The sequence below is a fragment of the Perca flavescens genome, chromosome 16 (assembly GCF_004354835.1).
Source record: "Perca flavescens isolate YP-PL-M2 chromosome 16, PFLA_1.0, whole genome shotgun sequence".
Lineage (NCBI taxonomy): Eukaryota > Metazoa > Chordata > Actinopteri > Perciformes > Percidae > Perca > Perca flavescens.
Genome location: NC_041346.1, coordinates 16,122,443 through 16,143,080, shown reverse-complemented (window position 1 = coordinate 16,143,080; position 20,638 = coordinate 16,122,443). Strand labels below are relative to the sequence as shown.

Sequence of the window (20,638 nt, the reverse complement as noted above, 5' to 3'; positions counted from 1 at the left end):
GAAAACACAATAAAAAACGTCATTATCCCGGCCCCAGTATTACACCATAACCCAGTGCGAGGAACAGCTCAGCATATAAAGGAGATTGGACAGACACGGAAGTACTGAACTGTAGAAAACCACAGCTTACTGTAAAGGGTAAGAACACTGACTGATAAACATTTCGGGTTTGCACAACGATTAGGCCTACCTATATATTGCCTAGATTACCTGCATGCTATAAGGAAACAGCGGAACTCTTAATAATAGGCTATTGTTCTAACATGAAAAGTCATAAAACAGCTGTAACTCTATCAGCAAAGGCTTAAATCCAGTATCTGGTAGGACACGCCAAACCGTCAAACTTTATTGGCAGAGGGCTGCTTGTCTGTCGCGCGGGCAATTATACCAACAGAAGAAAGTAGCCTATTATGCGACAGTAGGGCCAATATACGTTTATAATTCAAATTAGGCTATGCAGAGACGATCAGAGATATATTTGAAACTGATTATTGGTCTGTTTTTCCCTCTCTGTTTCTGTCTCTGTTAGTTTCCTCTCCCTATGACGTCACGTGTACAGTACAGTTTCACCAAAGTATCATGACTGTTGCTTTGGTTAAACCTTCACAATAACTTATCTCCCAACTGATTAACTGTTTTACAGTTCTATACGATGTATTGATGTCAGTGGTTTGGGGCTCAATTTAGCATTTACTGCAACTGCCAAAGTTTTGGTAAAACAGTGGTAAAATGAAGTATTTTAGATCCTATAGCTAGCTACTTAAGTAAACCGTATCCATGTATAAGTCAACATTCTCAATTAAAAGCTCTGCATTCAAAATAGTACTTAAAATCACAAATGTAGGCTATTATTATGAAAAGTACCCTACATTTTTTGTACACAATGTAAATACCTACAGTATTAAGTAGCCTATTACTCAGTAAGCCTACTCGTTATGAAGCAGAATGGCCCCTATCAGATTTACTTTATTAAATATTATATTACTGGATTACTATTACTGATGTTGTATCTGGTTGAGGTGGAACAAATTGTAATTACTTTTTTTTATGTTTAATTTGCACAAATGCACCATATTTTATAAACTTGTCATATGTTCTGTATGTAAATATTTATTCTACAAAGCAATAGCAGTCAAATACATTTGTGGAGTATATTTCCTTCTGAAATGCAGTGGATTAGAAGTATAAAGTAAAAAATGGAGATGCTCAAGTAAAGTACAATTTAAAAAATAAAAATTGGACACAGAACTTGATTAAATGTAGCCTACTTAGTTTCTTTCTATCACTGATAATTTAATAATTTAATCACTAGTAGGCCTACTACCACTTCTTGGCTCTTCTACTACAGTTGGCAACAGCAAGTAAACTGGACTTTTTTTAGTCTGTGTTGATATATAAATATGCTTTCAACAACAAAGACATTCATGTTCACATAAGTCAACACACGTCATTTGGGAAAGCTGGAAATTTGAATGTGAGAAATTCACAACATATCGGAGAGAGAAGTTTAACATTTTTTTACCAGCCAGGAGAAATTCCCATATACAAGAGGGGGGCATGCATCCAATAATTTCAGCTATGTCTGGCAGAGACCACACTGTCCCATACTGTATGACTGTACTAAACCTTTGTGGACTTTCCATCAGTTCACTTACTGGCTCCCACATGTTGTAGGCTACGTGTTCACACACAACTTTATTTTTTGTAAAATGGGAATACCTGAAATACATTACTGTAAAGCTTTGACTCATCACTGGTCTGCTCTGGCCTACTGTAGGCTCTGTCACTGGTACACCTAGGACAAGGCAATTATTGGTGTGCTCCCATACTGTATGTGTCCTCATCACGCAGAAAGTGCTCTTCTATTTCTCTTTTGAAATATGAGTTCTCTTTGCTTGATTTTATTTGATCTCTTTTTGTGTTTTCTGTCTGTAACTGTTTGTATTTATGCTGCTGCCTGTCTTGGCCAAGTCTCACTTGAAAAATAAAAATCTTAATCTGATTGGACTCTCCTGGTTAAATCAAGGTTAAATAAAATAAATAAATAAATAAAAATACGATAGTGGTGCACGTCTGAGCTTATCAATGATTTTGTCACTAAGGAGTTTATTTTTGCCACAGTTTCCAACATTTCGGAAACCCCTTGTGAATTTGTATGGATTTTACAACCCAGATAACTCAAAGATGAAACAGATACAGTATATACCTGGCATTGCAGGAGAGGTGTGATACAGATCTCGGGAAAACACGTTTTATATACATGTGAGGTAGTGCTAAAGCATTCAGTATACTGCAGAATTGTACTGTTGGGGTGTAACCAGGATGTTAAAAAAAAGTGTGCATTTATTTCCTACAGCAATTATTGTGTTATAAATTATGCTGAATTTGTTGTGAACCGGTGGAATATCAGGTGTCCGGGAAGGTGAAAGTTGGCCAGGATTCTCCAACGCTGTTGTAATGCATTGATGAAAAAAAGATAGCTTGGCTTGATATGGTTCACTGCAGCATGGAGATTTTCACTTTGACTGATCAAGGCTCCTCAGAAAGTCCTTCTAATTCTGAGACATAGGCCTATACATTTGATTCTAAATGGAAACAAGGCACCGACTGTAAAATAATTATGGACTGAGACCCACAAACACCAACAGAGGGAGCCATTTCTTATTTTATTGCAAGTGGGACCATGGACTGTGGGATGGGACCATTGGATGGGACAAGCCGCACTACACCTCTTTATAACACAATCACTGTGTAAACTGTATATTTCCCAACCCATTTGTTTCCCTTACTTAGAGCAGCAGCGTGTTAATAATTGGTTTGAATGAATTCCTTTGAATGATCAGTGTAATTTGTCCCTGATGGAAAATTACCATGATATTCCTTTGCTTTATAGTCAGTTTACAATGACTTATTTTGGTGTTGGACTGTCATTGTAATGCTCCTATAATATTAGTTTTGATATTTGGAAAGCATCCTTCTTGTTTATGATTGATGTAACATGTTTTTTGTTTTATTTTGAAAGCTTGACCGGAAGTACAGTGTTTATTTATACCAGGTGTGTAACAGTGCAATACGTCCATGCTGTGCATACGTTTTGTTTTCAGAGACATGCGCCCTTGAATATCCGTCAATACTGCTTTGGTGACGAATATCATTATTGTATTTAGCCTAACGTTACCGTCTTCAAAGTATACGTTACTGGGTATGTAATGTTAACGTTAAAGCTTTCATTTTTAGTTAACCAAGCTAACGTACCACGCAAGGTTAGGTAGCTTATCGGGTGAAGTATGGAAGCTATTGCATGTAACGTTATATTAGCGAATGTCCTTAACCAGAAATAACAGGTGAGCCCAAAAAGCACAGAACCATATCAGAGACTATTTAGACCATACCAAGTTGTTTACAAACGTTATACGCATTGCTAGCACCTATAATAGCAACATTTATTAGACGGTAACGCCATTAGCATCAAGTTATTAGACAGAAGCAGTGAAATAAGGCAAAGCTACACTGCAGTGAAAGTGCGATAAACTTACATGTTCAAGTAAACACTGTTTAACGGTGGTTGTACTCTATACATTAAGTATTTGTGCGTTTTATTGTAAGGTTTGGTTGCGGCATCATTTTAAGTAACGTTACTGCATCTTTAGGTCAACAGTGAGCGCCACCATGGGGTTTCTACTGTCTAAACCCATGGATGCAAACTTTAAAAAGCAGCAAGAATTAATGCTCCACAATTCACGGCTGCAGGTAAGTGAACGTGCACCCACTCACATGGTATTACAAACATTGTTCAGAAGATGTAATTTGCTATTCATTCATGGTTTACTTCATGCACCTGCAACCATGTGGTACCTGTGTCAGGTGGAACAAGTGAGAGTGATGCTTTAAGGCTTGTCCTTGATCCACTGGCTTGGATTGTATCTAATTTGTATGTTGCTTTGAACAAAAGTGTCTGCCAGCTCACTTACTCTAAATGTACTACTGTATATGCTTATCAGTGGGCTAACATTTGTTTATAAAGCTTGGAAAAAAACGTCAGGATGGTTTATTTGTTTAGTATTATTTGTAATTTATGTTTGTTTTTCTAAATAATGGTGTCTTGTAAGCCTGTTTGGGCTGGGCACATTATTTATGCATGACACTATATTAATAATAAAAATAATTCAATCAATCACATACCAGTAAGGCTTGATTACCCACTGTGCAAAACAGAAAACGGACACAAGGCCCCAAAAGCCCCAGGTTCACTGGGTGGCAATTTGATGAGTTGTAATTTTGTTTAGGAATATGGGAATTTGCAACACACTATCACAATATTATGATAACTGTACTTACTGTACTTAACATTGTGTATATTCCTCAAATGGCATTTTTTTTAACATAATAACTACACAATAGGGTTGCACGATATGAGCAAAATATACGATATGCGATAATGTTGAATATAGCGATAACGTTATTACTTGCTGCTTTTAGTATTCTGCTAAAATGCAAGAAATTGATGTGGAAACTGAAAGGAAATCATTTCAAACTGTTTTTAATTGAACAAATGAAACATTGAACTGAACACAAAAGGCACCATTAAAGAAAAAGAATGGTTAGTGCAGTTTTTCACTGATATTTTTTTTTAACTAACAAAAAAATCCTTTGTCTTTTGTAATGTGTCACAGTGTTTATTGCTCAAGTTAATATCGCAATGACAATTAAAAAAATGTATTTATTGTGCAGCCCTACACAGCAAACATGAAACCTAACATAATATCTTTTTAATGTAATTACTACACAGCAAACATGAGGCTAAGTAATATTCCAGGATAATCCATCAATTCTACCATTGAACCAGCCTACATGGACCACAACTTTGGCAGTTTTTCCAGAAAACAGACCATCAGTCTGGCCATCACATTAATCTATCCTATCTATCTGTCTTGTCTTGGCGTTCTGTCTTTCTTTTTTGAATCACACAGTGTCAAAGCAAGGGATACAAGCTGCACCTCGAATCTCAGAATTTCCATTTAGAGACCACATGCTTTATCACTCTTATTGTTTCATTTGAACAAAGGATTGTTTTTTTCTTCTCCTTTTTGGGGCCAATTTGTTGTGATTTATTCATGCCTGTAAGCTGCTGAGCAGCAGGTGGGATGTGTGGCTGTCATAACACCAATGACATTATCCAAATACACCCAAAAGGTTGTTGTGTTTTCTGCCCCGTAATTTTCTCCTGCTCCCCCAGCTGCAAATGTGGTAGAGAATGACTAATATTATTCAGGGATGGCAAAGGTTTGGCAATTGAGTTTTAGAGCGCCCTCATTTGGGTCATGACGATGACTCACAGGTAAATATTGGGTACTTGTTTAAGCATTGCTGTAGTGGATCTACATTGTTTCATTGACTTACTACATATTGTTTCATGTTTATAATTCACATTTTATACAAATGAATAAGACATTTTACCATCATCTGTCTGTATGCTTAAAATAAATTGAAAGCATAGTAGCACACGCTATTCACCTGTGATTTTGATTACCGGTAATACATTTAATAGGGGTGGGACAAAATATTGATACGGCAATATATGGTTGTTCTTCTTCGTGCTTCATCAAATCGTATCCTGAGGTACCCTGTAATTCCCACCCCTAACATTTAACCTATCTTGGCTGAAAAAAACCTTCCTTAATTGTGATAGAGTCAAACAAAGCTCTTCAATGTCGCTAATGGTCAAATGTTACGTTACTGTCTGTAACAAAAATCATTTTGCTGCTTTTTCATCTTCAGTGGTGAAATTGCATCTTTAAATCGCCAAATTTAATGAATAAAATTGACCCTGGCAATTTTCCGAATATATGTATATAGTAACGCTGTTGCCTCCCCGTGCATTAAGATGTCAAAGATGATTGCTTGCCAGTGTTTTTAAGGCACATTAGTCAAAGCTAATTGATCATTTCCACACTCTTCCCCTTGTGGACTACTAAGTCATTGGGCTTTGTGTTTGAATCACAGTGTCCATCTTAAACATTACTTGGAAAAATAGTGGATATGGGTGTGTTTGTATGACGCATGTCCTGAGGATAAATGACAGCTGGGAAAATGACCTTTTGTTCATTTTATATTTAAGAGGGGTCTTGGTTGCTAATAATAGGGTTGTGCTTTTTGTTCACAGTCACTGAACTTGAGTGGGGTTGTGAATGTGAAGTAGGTAAGAGAGGTAGGACCTCCCTACAAGGTTTTGTATATGTTTTCTATCCCTGTTTTCACAGTTCTTTGACCACTGTGATCCTCACTTTCTAAAGACCAAGCAAACACTAAAAATGACTTTCCAGAAATGACACAAAAAAACTGAATGAAATGAAAAAATGAAAATATTTGTCATAAAATAGAACACAGGGTGATTTAAAAAAAAAAGCTCAAGGCTGATCAGGTATAAAACTATTAATAAAAGTCACAATAAAACACACAATAAAGTAAATAGAATACAACCGGTGAAAATTATAAAAAAGAAAAAAACACCAAGTTTCTCACCGTTTGGATGGGAGTCATTGCTGCAACATTGCTGTAAATAAATCCTGTAGTTTTAAATTAGGTTAGGAGAACAGCTAAAAGCCCCGGGTCAAATGATAGATAGACAACACTGAGGCTTCTGCCATGAGGTGCCGTGTAAATAATCATACTAGAAGGGCACTCTGAGAGCACAGACCTCCGCCAAGGCATGCCCTATCTCATAATGTTTATCCAGCATGAGTTTTCCCACTCAGGAACACATTTTTCTGATTATTCCAACACCAAATGAATGCAGCACAAATGTTAACGAAAGTGAAAAATTATTTTGTGTTATCTGCACCATGATTTGGATCCACTCCGATATTGAATGGCAAACAAACAAACAAACAAACAAATGCATAAACCAAACCGAAAACATAACCTCCTTGGGGTTGGTCAAAAAAGTTCTCTCCTTGGAACCAGTGTATAGTGGCTATGATCTGATCTTAGTTAAAGCCTGGTCATTACTAAAGCAAGAAACAAAGGCAATGTGAATATTAGCTATATCCCCGTAATGAAAAAGCAAGCATTAACCAGTTATGTGATGTACTGTATTGATTAAAATGTTAACATGAATCACAATAAAACTATTTAGGCCTAACTGTCCACTACAGGACTTTGTGCACTGCAAATTTGAATGGAGAGTAGAAGGTATGTCAAAACAGCTTTGAGGTCTCTGGACAAATTGTAACGTTTCAGTTTTATCAGAATGGGATCACAATGGTAGGCCTACCCCAAGTAACTCAAACCCAAACTCAGGCAGGAAGTAACTCCTCCATCTCCATCTTCGTCCGCTTATCCGGTGTCGGGTCGCGGGGGGAGCAGCTCCAGCAGGGGACCCCAAACTTCCCTTTCCCGAGCAACATTAACCAGCTCCGACTGGGGGATCCCGGGCGTTCCCAGGCCAGGTTGGAGATATAATCCCTCCACCTAGTCCTGGGTCTTCCCCGAGGCCTCCTCCCAGCTGGACGTGCCTGGAACACCTCCCTAGGGAGGCGCCCAGGGGGCATCCTTACCAGATGCCCAAACCACCTCAACTGGCTCCTTTCGACGCAAAGGAGCAGCGGCTCTACTCCGAGCTCCTCACGGATGACTGAGCTCCTCACCCTATCTCTAAGGGAGACGCCAGCCACCCTCCTGAGGAAACCCATTTCGGCCGCTTGTACCCTGGATCTCGTTCTTTCGGTCATGACCCAGCCTTCATGACCATAGGTGAGGGTAGGAACAAAAACTGACCGGTAGATCGAGAGCTTTGCCTTCTGGCTAAGCTCTCTTTTTGTCACAATGGTGCGATAGATTGAATGTAATACCGCACCCGCTGCGCCGATTCTCCGACCAATCTCCCGCTCCATTGTCCCCTCACTCGCGAACAAAACCCCAAGGTACTTGAACTCCTTCACTTGACTCATTCCCTACCTGGAGAAGGCATTCCATCGGTTTCCTGCTGAGAACCATGGCCTCAGATTTAGAGGTGCTGATCCTCATCCCAACCGCTTCACACTCGGTTGCGAACCGATCCAGTGAGTGCTGAAGGTCACAGACTGATGATGCCATCAGGACCACATCATCTGCAAAGAGCAGCGATGAGATCCCCAGCCCACCGAACTGCAACCCCTGCCCACCCCGACTACGCCTCGATATCCTGTCCATAAATATTACAAACAGGATTGGTGACAAAGCGCAGCCCTGGCGGAGGCCAACCCTCACCTGAAACAAGTCCGACTTACTACCGAGAACCCGGACACAGCTCTCACTTTGGTTGTACAGAGATTGGATGGCCCTGAGTAGAGACCCCCTCACCCCATACTCCCGCAGCACCTCCCACAGTATCTCCCGGGGGACCCGGTCATACGCCTTCTCCAAATCCACAAAACACATGTAGAAGTAACTCCTGATGGAAACATAATTGTTGTTGCTTCATTATCAAACTTTTTTTACACACAAATAATTATTTTTGAATGAATAAAACACTTACAAATGATGCAATGTATTCAAATTGTCAGGAAAAAATACTCGGACATTTAAGACATATACAAATAACATGGTAGCCATATACTGTATCTGTGTGTGTTTATTGTGGGTTTCTCTCTCTTTCTGTTACATCTTCTTCTTTTAGTATGTAGACCGTGATGATTTGTGTGTATCAGTACTTCAGGTGTTGTCCCTCTCTGCGTATCCTTGTAGCCTTCAGAAAATGTCAGTGAATTTCCCACATACGTTCCAGCTCTACTCTCACCTTGTCACTTTCAAAGTGAACTCATTGTGGCTCATTTCTTTTTCACTTTTTCTTCACTGCTCTTTCCAATCACTGTCATCTCTGCTGCTTGTCCATGCTTGCCTTCAATTCTAAAGTGTATTGGTCATCCCTTGTCAGTCTTGATTTTATGTCTGAGCAAAATATTCATCACAACTATATGACCTCCTGGTAACGCTAACTCCTAGACCTTAACGACAGTAGGTGTGGTAAAAAACACTACCGCTTTTGTCCAAAAGGGTCGCCGAAATCCACACAAACTGAAAGTTACATATAGTCACTTTAAGGTAAGTCTACTGTTAACTGTTAAGTTTAGGCGACAAAAAGTGAGTTTTATGTGGCGACAACGGTTAAGTTTAGGAACCAAAACGATTAGTTTGGTTTAGGAAAAAGATTATGTTTTGGATTTCAACACTCCCAAGGAACATCCATTTCCGGGGTAAAGTCCCTTCCCTGGTAAAGCAAACACCGCTCCCCGGCTTGAATGTGCTGTGTTTGATGTTCTGCTTTATGTTATTTAAGTAATAAATGGAAAGCATTAAAACAAATATACTGTATATTGTCAACCCTTTTTTGTGCTGATCCAAAAATGTATCCGATCCATGACTCAAAACCGTGATCCGAACCGTGAGTTATGTGATCCGTTGCAACCCTAGTTGCTATACCAACCACCAGCCGGCTTACATCAGCGGTCCTATTGACGGTGCAAATGCAAACAGTAAAAAGCCGTCGAAGGTACAGTATGTAGTTCTCGGGGGATCTCAGCAGTGGGCAGTTGCTCTCAGGGAACCGAACAGTTTAGTCCGAAAAAGCCTATATTGCTTTGTTATTTTGCTACAGTAAGTAACTCAGTTGATCGTACATGGGTTGAGACATGTCGGCACTTGAGAAATGCAAAGTCCCTGAAGTATTTTTGACTAAGTCATCATGTTAAGGCACATTGCTATGGCTTGGTATCACACCTCAATTCTTATCTGCTATAAACCAATCTATTGCAACAAGCATCTAAAACTGTCCTATATAAAAGAAGCATGTTTATATATAATTTTTGTATCGCTACCAAAACTCTGTGTCTGCGCTGGAATTGGAAACTTTCAAATGATACCCAATTTCCAGTTGTGTCGACAGAAGGCACAAATTGTCTGACAAGGCAATTGTGTGAGTGTTACCAGATATTGAGTGATTTGGATGTTTGCAGCATTTTTGTTCACATCTGTGAAGTTGGAAGTGGATTTATTGGCTGTGTGTTCCTGTTGGTGACTGTGAGTGTGGTAAAGTGGCAGATGCAGCAATAGACCAGGACTGGCTGTTTGATGCTTTGACACAAGTGGAGCGGTAGGTGGGGTGCAACAGTTTCTGAATGATGGAGAGCTTTTGCTGGCAGAGTTGGTGTTTATGATTGGAGTGTTCATCAAAGCTGAGTTTAATGTCCAGGAGGATTCTCGCATATTTAAATCTCAATTCCATGTCAGCTGCGTCACTGCAGATGATGCTGAGGGTGTGGAGTTAAAAATACTGGAATCATCCCTCACAGGCATTTGTCTGGGCCATCTCTTCAATGTCAATTAAGCTAATTCTTTATTAATTTGTAATTCATCCAAAAAGTATAAAATATATTGACATACAGTAGCACAATTTAAGCAGAGACCAAAATTATGTCCATGGGGGTTGATCAGTTGGTTGAGGGCTCTGACATTCAAGAGTAAGCAATACAGTTTTGTTTTCTTACATTTACAGATTACAACAGTAACGTCATGTTTAGCTACAGTTGAAACCAGATATTTACATATACTTAAAAAAAAACACACAAAAACATTTATTTCTTTACTGTCATACATTAAATCAGAGTAAACTTTTTCTGTTTTAGATCAATACATATTAACATATTTTTTGGATTTGTTAAATGTCAGAATCGAGCGAGGGAGAATTTTTATGTATTTTTTTTATCTCTTTCATCAAAGTCAGAAGTATACATACACTTCCTTAATATTTGGTAGAATTGCCCCGAAACTGTTTCACTTGGGCCAAACGTTTTGGGTATCCTTCCACAAGCTTTCTACAATAGTTTGCTGGAATTTTGGCCCACTCCTCTTGACAGAACTGGTGTAAACGGGTCAGGTTTGTAGGCCTTCTTGCTCACACTCGCCTTTTCAGTGCCGCCCACAAATGTTCTATGGGATTGAGATCAGGGATTTGTGATGGCCACTCCAATACCTTGACTTTGTTGTCCTTAAGCCACTTTGTAACTAATTTGGAGGTATGCTTGGGGTCATTGTCCATTTGGAAGTCCTATTTGCGCCCAAGCTTTAACTTCCTGGCTGATGTCTTTAGATGTTGCTTCAATATATCCACAAAATTTTATTATCTCATGATGCAATCTATTTTGTGAAGTGCACCAGTCCCTTATGCAGCATTGCAGCCCCACAACATTATACTACCACCCCCATACTTCACAGTTTGGATGGTGTTCTGACGCTTCAAAGCTTCGCCCTTTTTCCTCCAAATATACCGTTTATCATTATGGCCGAACAGTTCAATTTTTGTTTTGTCAGACCACAGGACATGTCTCCAGAAATTAAGATTTTTATCCCCATGTGCAGTTGCAAACTGTAGTCTGGCTTTTTTATGCTGGTTTTGAAGTAATGGCTTTCTTCTCCAAGAGTAACCTTTTAGCTCATGGTGGTACAGGACTCATATACTGTGGATAATGACACTGTCTTACCAGTTTCAGCTAGCATCTTCACAAGGTCTTTGGCTGTTGTCCTTGGATTGATTCACACATTTCGCACCAAAAAACGTTCCTCTCTGGGACTCAGAATCCATCTCCTTCCTGAGCGGTATGATGGTTGTACATTCCCATGTTTTTTATACTTGCGTATTATTGTCTGAACAGATGAACGTGGGACCTTCAGTCATCTGGAAATTGCACCTAAGGATGAGCCACACTTGTGGAGGTCCACAATTCTTTTCCTGATGTCTTGGTTGATTTCTCTTGATTTTCCCATGATGTCAAAGAAAGAGGCTCTGTGTTTGTGTGTGAGGTTTGCCTTTATATGCATAAAAAAATATGGTAATATGTATTGATCTAAAACAGAAAAAGTTTACTCTGATTTAATGTATGACAGTAAAGAAATAAATGTTTTTGTGGGTTTTTTTTAAGTGTATGTAAATATCTGGTTTCAACTGTAATTAGCATCTTCAGTCCTTGGGGAAAAATGCTTAACATTTTGTGGTTAGCTTCTCAAATGAGATTAATTGCTGATTTTCTCATCATATATCATTGTAGACTGAACATTTCAGGAACAAGACATTTGAAGATGTCACAATGGACTTTTGTAATGGGTATTTTTTTCTCTCTTTTTTTTTTTTTTTTTTTTACATTTCGGAGACTAAAGGAATAATACAAAAATAATAACAGCACTGCGTTCACAAGCAAATTTCTGACTAGGGAAGTAATTTTTGCAGTAGATTGCACTTGAATGCATCATTCAAACAGGCTTTTCATGAGACAGTGAGAGGTGTTGCTTTTGTTTGAGCACATTACACTGATTATATTCAGATTAAGCTTCCACTAAAATGATATCTATATCTTTTTAGATATAGAAATCTTTTTAAAATCTCCATTGGAATATTGTGTACCCTCTTTAAAATAAACGTACAAGCCACGTACAAGGGAAACGATGATTATCATTGACAGGAAGTAGGTAGTTTCCAGATAGATTATTAAAATCAAAGATCCAGTATTTCTGTTCTACTTCTGTTTTGCAACCCAGATGAGAGAAGTGATGACTTCACGAGAGGTGACGTCTCTTTAACTATGTCACCAGAAACCCTTCATTACAATTTCTCGCTCCTGAGGAATATAATATAATGGGTAGTTTCCCCTTGCTGTCTTTGGAAAGATATCTAATCAAAACATAATAATTATTGACTCATTAACAACGCCTGCTGCATTTGGTTTCTTTTTCAACTTTGTCTCATTTTAATGAGGAATCCTTGAGTTTACTATTGTTCACTAATTTAGCTTAGCGGACCCCATCATTAGAGACCAAGCACTGTTGGTTGCAACAGCCGTTTCTATTTCTTGGAAACATTACTCCAGCCAGAGGCTAGCTCTTGAGTATGACACACTCTTAAAATGTTTGTAGCCTCCTCCTTCCTGGTGAGGGTAGTCATCATGGTGACAGGAATCGATTTCAAAGTTTCATGATTAACAAAAGCAAGTGTACACAGAAATGTATACCTGTGTTCCCAGCTTATGATTTAAAATTTCAGAAAAAACTCTCAGAGCCCATGGTGACATCTACAAATTATTTGTTTTGTTCAACCAACACTTCACAAAATCCAAAGATATTTTAACTCTCATATGTGACCAAATAATTGATTAATAAGTAGATCATTTCAGCTCTAAAATCAATTTTTGATTGATTGTAACTGATTTTTACTATAATGAAATGTGACCAGGCAAGAATTTCAATTTCAGCCACCTTTTATGAAATACAGTGTAAAATAAAATTATTTGTCCTATGATAAGTTAGCTGTCTAGGCTCAGTAGACATTTGGTTAAACTGAAGTTTGCAGAAGATAAGCAGCAATTTCATTCTACCTCCTCCAAGCAGACAGGAAGTTGTGACATTTGTCTCACACAATAGGGGCACAGTTGTGTTAAGTTCTGCTCAATAACCGGTTTCATTAAAAAACCCATTTTCATCAATATAATTATGTCTACATATACTGTACTTTATTTTTTGTGATTTTTCTTCTTTTTTTTAATGGCGTTTGACAAAAATGAGCTTTTGATGTTCACTAATGTTGATTAAACTCTCCACAATCAGTCTAACAGCATGTTTAAAAAACACATTTGAATACATTTTTATAGTTGATAGTGCTTCATTAACTGAAGTGCCTTTTACTGTATTTTACTTGCCAGCCGCGTCTCAGCCCGGTGATTACAGCTTAACCCTCCTGAGCTATTTTCTTAATTAAACACCTTCCTTCTCCTCTACTACTTTTATCGTTAGCCAATCACCCCACTTGATTCCGTCAAAATAATTAGACCAGTGCTATAACAGCTTCTGTTATTAGAGTTGCCAGGTGACGTAGACCTGGATAAACACGAGATGCAGCAGTATAACATCTTCACTGGACTTCTGAATGTTGCAAACCGGGCTGTCTGGGCAAAGCTTTGTCATTATATATCTAGTGGTTGTGTACTCCTGTGCATTGTGTATATTGATGAAACGCTCGCTTTGGCTCCAACCAGCCGTTTATTACCTGGTAAGTAACACAGGATAACAGTTACATAGTTCTCCACAGTTTGTTATAGCCAGTCTTACAAGGAATGCTAAAACAAATAAGAATGTAGTCAATTTAAGCTAAAATGAAACTTGCAAAAACGATACATGTTGACAACAAATTAATAGAAAAACACCATTTAAAACAATGAAAGAAACAAAATCGACATACTGCATTAAGTCAAGTAACTGAAAGCTGAAGATACATGAATACAAAACACAGTTTTACCCATAAGAAGGTGAATAAAATAAATATATAGTGAAGCTAATGTTAAGGCAATCTACCAAGGAGTCTCCACATGCAGACTGAAAGTCTGCAGGGGCGCAGCAGAGGAAAATAAACTAATTCAAAACAAGATATAAAACACTATAATATGTGACAGTTAACCGTATAAAAATTAACTGATGACTGATAATAAATCATATAAATGTAAATTGAAATTATTACACAGTGATAGTGAAATCATTAACTACGCTACATATAGAATATGTTAAACCATTCCAACCATTTTTATTGTAGAAATTTTAATTATATTTGTCATATAGCTGAATTTTCCATCAATGAACAGCTGATGACTGGAGATAATTTCTCATGCCTACGGTCAGGCCCTGAGGGAGGGTTGACTGATCAGTCTTGCCATTATTTATCTTGTTTAACAAGTTAAACACATTTAGTGCTGGGAGTTGTTCAATACGAAGCCAACTCCCTCATAGAACATTGTTAAATTAACTCTTGACTTGTTTTAGAGGCTCCTGCACCTTACAGCCTAGCTTGATGAATTGCTCCTCCTTCTCTCTTACCTACATGTAGATGTTTTGCCTCGTTGTTTTGAAAGGATGCTGACTGGCTCAAATTTTAGTATGAACAGTACATGAATGAACATGTGCAACAGTTACAGTAGGCAGTGCAGGTATAAGTAGAAGTATATAATATATATATATGAAAGTGAAAGTAGTACAAGTACTGATAATAGTAAGACATGTAATGCTGTGTATACACTATATAACTGATATGTACAGTATAGACAGTGGTATAAGTATGAATACTCTATAGGACAGTAGGGACAGTAGTATAAATGTATGGGCATATGAGAGTGTATATAGTGTGAGTAAGCGTATGTGCATCAGTTTGGCAGTATTGAGTAAGTGTGAGTTAAGTTTCATTCACATTAGCTTGAATGCCATGTTATGGTATTGGCAAAGGCTGTTGACCAGGTCCAGCAGGTTGACTCCCATCTTACCCTCTTTACATTGGCTTCCTGTCATATTCAGGATTCATTTTAAGGTTCTTGTTCTGACATATAGAGCCTTGTATTGTCCAGCACTTGTGTACATCTCTGACCTGCCCCTTCCTTACATGTTCAGTCCAAACTGAAAAATCTTGGTGTAATATTTGATAATAACATGTACTTGGATCAACATATTAAATCTCTGACCCGGACGTGTTTCTTTCAATTAAGAAACATTGCCAAAATTAGAGGAACTGTTTCACATTCTGAGCTTGAGATGATTATTCATGATTTTATTTCATCTTGGCTTGATTACTGCAACTCTATTTTCACCTGTCTCAGCAAATCGTCCCAGGACCGTTTACAACTAGTCCAGAATTCTGCTGCAAGGCTGCTAACCAGGTCTAGCAAGATGTCGCACATCACTCCAGTTTTATACTCATTACATTGTCTTCCGATTAACTACAGGATCAAATTTAAAGTTTTGGTTCTGACTTATAAAGCTTTGCACGGTCAGGCTCCAGCGTATATCTCGGACCTGCTCCATTCATACACTACTAATAGGCCCCTCAGGTCTTCTAACCAGGGATTACTGGTTGTCCCACGCACCCGTTTAAAGACTAGAGGTGACCGTTACTTTGAAGCGGTGGTCCGAACCTGTGGAATGCGCTTCCTATTGCCTTACGTTCTGCAGTCTCTGTTGAAGCTTTTAAAAAGCAGCTGAAGACGCACTTGTTTAAATTTGCTTTTGATTCATTTATGTAAAATGTTGTCTTTTAATGACTGTTTTTAGTCTTTTATCTTTATTGTTGTATAATTTACTATGTTTTGTACAAATTTTTATCATGTGAAGCACTTTGTGATTCTGTCTGTGAAAGGTGCTATATCAAATAAACGTATTATTATTATTATTATAACCAGTAGGTCATTTATGTCTTTTGACCTGGGATTACTGGTTGTCCCTCACGCTCAACTAAAATCAAAAGGTGATCTTTGAAGTGGGGGCTCCAACACTGTGGTACACCCTTCCTATTGTCATACTTTCTGTGGTCTCTGTTGACGCTTTTAAAAAGCAGCTAAAGACTTGCCTATTTTACTGGCCTTTGTCTCATGTTTGTAATTGTTTTAGTTTTTTATTATTTTTATTTCTATTGTTATTATATACATTTTAATGCTATTATTTCTAACAAATTTACTCTTGTGATTTTGTGACTTTGTCCTGTAAAATGTGCTATATTAAATAAACGTATTATTATTATTATTATTATTATTATTATTATTAATGTTCAGCCATTAATGCAGATATACAGACCTGTTGGTGAATATGGGCAGAAATCAAAATGTTGCTTTTCCGACATGTTGTAATTTATGTCATCCACTTGCGTCATCATTGAGTTAATGTCACGGTCCTTAAGTGGAAATAAAAGCTCATCTTTGACACATTGACTTTTTTAAGAGATAAAGGCTTTTTGAATGTGAATGTCACCCAGTCAGCTCAATAGCAATCGTTATGCAGAGAGCATGTATATTTGAGTGAATGTCAAACAGGAAACAGCAGACAAAAGATATATTTAACTGAGGTTCATCAGCATGACGCAGTGTTTCTGAGACGGGGCCAGCTGTCTTTCATTTCTTTGACCCTGTCTTTGTCTCTATGCCTCTATGTCTCACTGCTTTAATATCCAGGGTTATATAGACATTAGATATTCTTTTTCACATAAACGCATACACTTATATTTGGCTCTAAGCTAATATGTACGTGACAAGATATGTACTGAGTGGGACATTTTACATCTGAAAAATAAAGTTGTCAGTTCTCTCTGGTGGACAAACTCTGTATTACCTCAAACATATATTTTGCATTTGTGGTATTGAAATGTTTTTTTTCCTATTGGCCAACATAAATGCCGATATATCTACAATAAGCTAATATCAGGCTCTAGTATTTTATTTATCTGGTAATATCATTTTGTTATTCTTTTTGTTTTCTCTGAATACCTGAAACAATTTATTTCTGAACATCAAATATTTCATGTTTATAAAGTTGTACATTGAGAGACACTAGGCAGTGTCCATATTTGGTTTTAAAAGTCTGTTTAGCCTGATGACGTCTTTTGTGTGTGTGTGTGTGTGTGTGTGTGTGTGTGTGTGTGTGTGTGTGTGTGTGTGTGTGTGTGTGTGTGTGTGTGTGTGTGTGTGTGTGTGTGTGTGTGTGTGTGTGTGTGTGTGTGTGTGTGTGTGTAGATGGAGCGTCAGATCCTGATGCAGAACCAGATGAGAGAGAGACAGATGGCTATGCAGGTGGCCTGGTCCAGAGAGATTCTCAAATACTTTGGGGCTTTCTTTACAGTGGTAACAGTTGGACTCACTGTTGGGTGAGTTTTGAATTCAACTGCTCATAGAGGTCAGCTCTACATTACATACCCAGACAGAGATGATCTCTTGTTTCTAACGTACACATACAAACACCCAGCACAGTGAGAGAACAACCTGTATCAGCTTGTATATGCAAGTCTTCACAGCTTGAGGATTAAATGAATCACAGTCTAGTAGCCTTTACTGGTGCAGCTAAATGTATGATGTTTTGTAAGGGTTAGACACAGCAGTCACATCAAGTTTAACAGTGTAGCAGTTACATTCTTGCTAAAAATCACACCTATAGGTGGCACTTGAAATTTTCCACAATGTATCGTTCTATATTCCAAGGATGGGAAAATTCCAAAAAGTCTGTGGGTATTTTAATGCATATCGCAGATTTAACTTTCTGTAATTAAATATAATTGTGTAGCCTAAATAGAAGTATGCATTCTCTGAGTGCTTTTATTTATCTTTTTTTATCACATAATTACAGTGGAAAATACTAAGATTTTTGTCTCTACTTTTCTTCAGTGCCATTAAAAGAAAGAAACCATTCCTATTGGCTCCCATCGTCCCTCTCGGCTGCATATTTGCCTACCAGATGGACAGCGCCTACGGCACGCTTATTTATCGCATTAGAGGTAGGACCAAGAAGTTATCATCATTACCCCACACACGGCTTTAACGCTATCCAGAAAAAAACGTGTTATCCTATCTGTTACCTTTATCTTTTTGAAATCCATTATATTTCTGCCACATTTGCTTCAACATTTATGAGAGCTAATAATCACAATTATCAAAGGTTTATTAAATAAAATTGCCTTTTATTACAAAAGTTAAGTGTTATTCTGCAGCACTATCGCAAATACATATAAATGCAGTTAAATGGTCGGTCAGACATTAGCATGTGTAATATTTAAACTTCTGTGTATTTCTGAAATATAGCCACACGCTCCTGCCATTTTAAGTCATTTTCACTGACTAGCTGTTTTTCCATTAAATTAATCTAATCGTCCCTAATACCTCATGTGCGTACATCTTTTTTGGGAGTATCAACAACATGTAAAACCAGATATAATACAAATATATTAAACTTCATCTCTAACCCTCTATTTTTTTCTCTGCCATTAGTGATCAGAGAGGCAGAAACCCAATAATTAGCTGACACATTAATAAATGATCTGGCTTATTTCAAGAGAGAACACAACTCCTGAATGTATAGGACACAAAATAATTGGTTTCACAGACACCCATTTGCCACAATGCCACACATTGTATTTTTTTTCCATTGTACCTTCAGGGGAGGCTGAGAGTATCATGACATCTGAACATGACCGTCTGGACTTGCCTCACGGGACTCCAACTTTTGATAGCATAGAGAAAGCCCGCCGCGCTAGAAGCAGCCTTGCCTCCTTCTTGGAGAAATGATGTGTTGGTTATTTGAGACAAAATCATAACCGTCCAGTCGATGCATTCACCCATTTTGCTTTTGCTTAAAAAACTGTCAAAAACCTTCTTTTTGACATTATTGAGTCTATGGTTTGCACTAATTCTATATCATGGACCTTGAGTGAAATTAGTTTCAATAATATTAATAAATATAAAATAATGATGAATGAATGAATGTATTTTCTGGTGTTGTTATTAGAGGTGCATCAGTAGCCAAACATGTATACTTAGCCAAACTAAATACTCAAATAGGTAAGTAATACACTGTCAGTACTGTAGTATATCATGGATTAAATCTGTAAAACGAATATTTGCATCAATTACATTCAACCATTGTAACGCAATTCACTCAGATTATTGTATACTGAGACTACAGCTGTGTCCTAAATCCAGACTTCATACTAATTCTATATGTATGTAAGTATGTAGTACATACTAATCTGTAACTATTTTTACCAGTTAGTATATAAAAAAATATCAACATACTTTACCATATATGATACAATATGCATGATGTCAATCAAACTGCAACTTTGGAAGGTTACTGTCAGTTAAGAGACATCCAAATGTTTAGTATTAAAATCTTAGATTTTTTTAGATTTGAGCTGTTTCACCACCTCCCACAATTTATTTTAACTAGCTGGCGCAGCTCAATTTACTTAGCGCATTGCATTGTGGGAGAATATTGTGAATCAATAGCACACTCAATAATCAACCATCTTTAGTATGCATGCTGTCTGGTTTGACTTTCTTTTGTCACTTTTCAAGTCTGAACACAACACATACTAAAAAGCAGCTTAGCCTCAGTATGTAAAATGGAATTTTGCCACAGCGTATGTCTCAACAGGTTGTGTTTATGCATGTTAATCATGTTCTTAGTTAAAGCTAACCACTAGCTTTATTGTTTGAACACTAGAGGACAGAATGACTTTCAAACACACCCACAGTGACATAACCCATACAAAGTCTAAGGTTATCAAGGCCGTATGGCTGATGTTTTAGCTAACAGATGCATACTAGCACATTAGGCAGACACAAAACAACATGAAAATATCTCTTTCTTACCACCTGACATGGAGAAATGCAATATTCACATTTTTTTTTAGGCCTAGTTTGGCTCACAATCTCGTTTGGTTTTGACGTGTCAGATGCCTAACTTTTTTTTCTTCTTTTTACATTAGATGTAGCTGTACTAACTAGTACACTAATCTAAGCAGCTACAGACTGATCCAAATGTTAATATAATCAACACTGCAGACGTTTGTCCTGACAGCAGGCTGAAAGAGTTCATTTGCCAAAGTCAAATTTGAGTGCTATGCCTTATACCAAAGCTATAGTTAGCAGTGGTGCGCCTGTAACTTTTATTTTTATTATCACATTTGTATTCAGTGGATGTAAAATATTACAGGGTGCTGATATTTTTGCATTGTGTATTTACCATAATTTTAACTCATGTTTGACATCATGGAAACTGTATTTGAAAATCCAATAAAAAGAAATATTGCCAAGACTTT

The 20,638-nt window shown here is 37.5% G+C and overlaps 1 protein-coding gene across 3 annotated transcripts; it reads left to right on the top strand.

Annotated features, from left to right (window-relative positions):
• Positions 1–38: 38 nt before the first annotated feature.
• On the top strand, positions 39–20,635 carry plgrkt (plasminogen receptor, C-terminal lysine transmembrane protein). Of its 3 annotated transcripts, none has more exons than XM_028601496.1 (5): positions 39–138; positions 3,651–3,750; positions 17,562–17,692; positions 18,207–18,316; positions 18,976–20,635. In XM_028601496.1, exons 2-5 carry the CDS (start codon positions 3,670–3,672, stop codon positions 19,101–19,103), a joined length of 450 nt encoding a protein of 149 aa, XP_028457297.1. In that variant the 5' UTR covers positions 39–138; positions 3,651–3,669; the 3' UTR covers positions 19,104–20,635. The 3 variants fall into 3 exon arrangements, with proteins under 3 accessions (XP_028457297.1, XP_028457296.1, XP_028457295.1); XM_028601495.1 differs by lacking the exon at positions 39–138 and adding an exon at positions 3,059–3,202; XM_028601494.1 differs by lacking the exon at positions 39–138 and adding an exon at positions 3,059–3,344.
• The last annotated feature ends 3 nt before the right edge of the window (positions 20,636–20,638 follow it).

What these genes read in the sequence shown, in the direction of transcription:
- plgrkt (XM_028601494.1), top strand. Translation starts at nt 3,322, where the DNA reads ATGTCCTTAACCAGAAATAACAG. An exon ending in TCCTTAACCAGAAATAACAG is followed by an intron (nt 3,345 to 3,650) that starts GTGAGCCCAAAA and finishes CTGCATCTTTAG; the next exon opens with GTCAACAGTGAGCGCCACCA. An exon ending in ACAGTTGGACTCACTGTTGG is followed by an intron (nt 17,693 to 18,206) that starts GTGAGTTTTGAA and finishes ACTTTTCTTCAG; the next exon opens with TGCCATTAAAAGAAAGAAAC.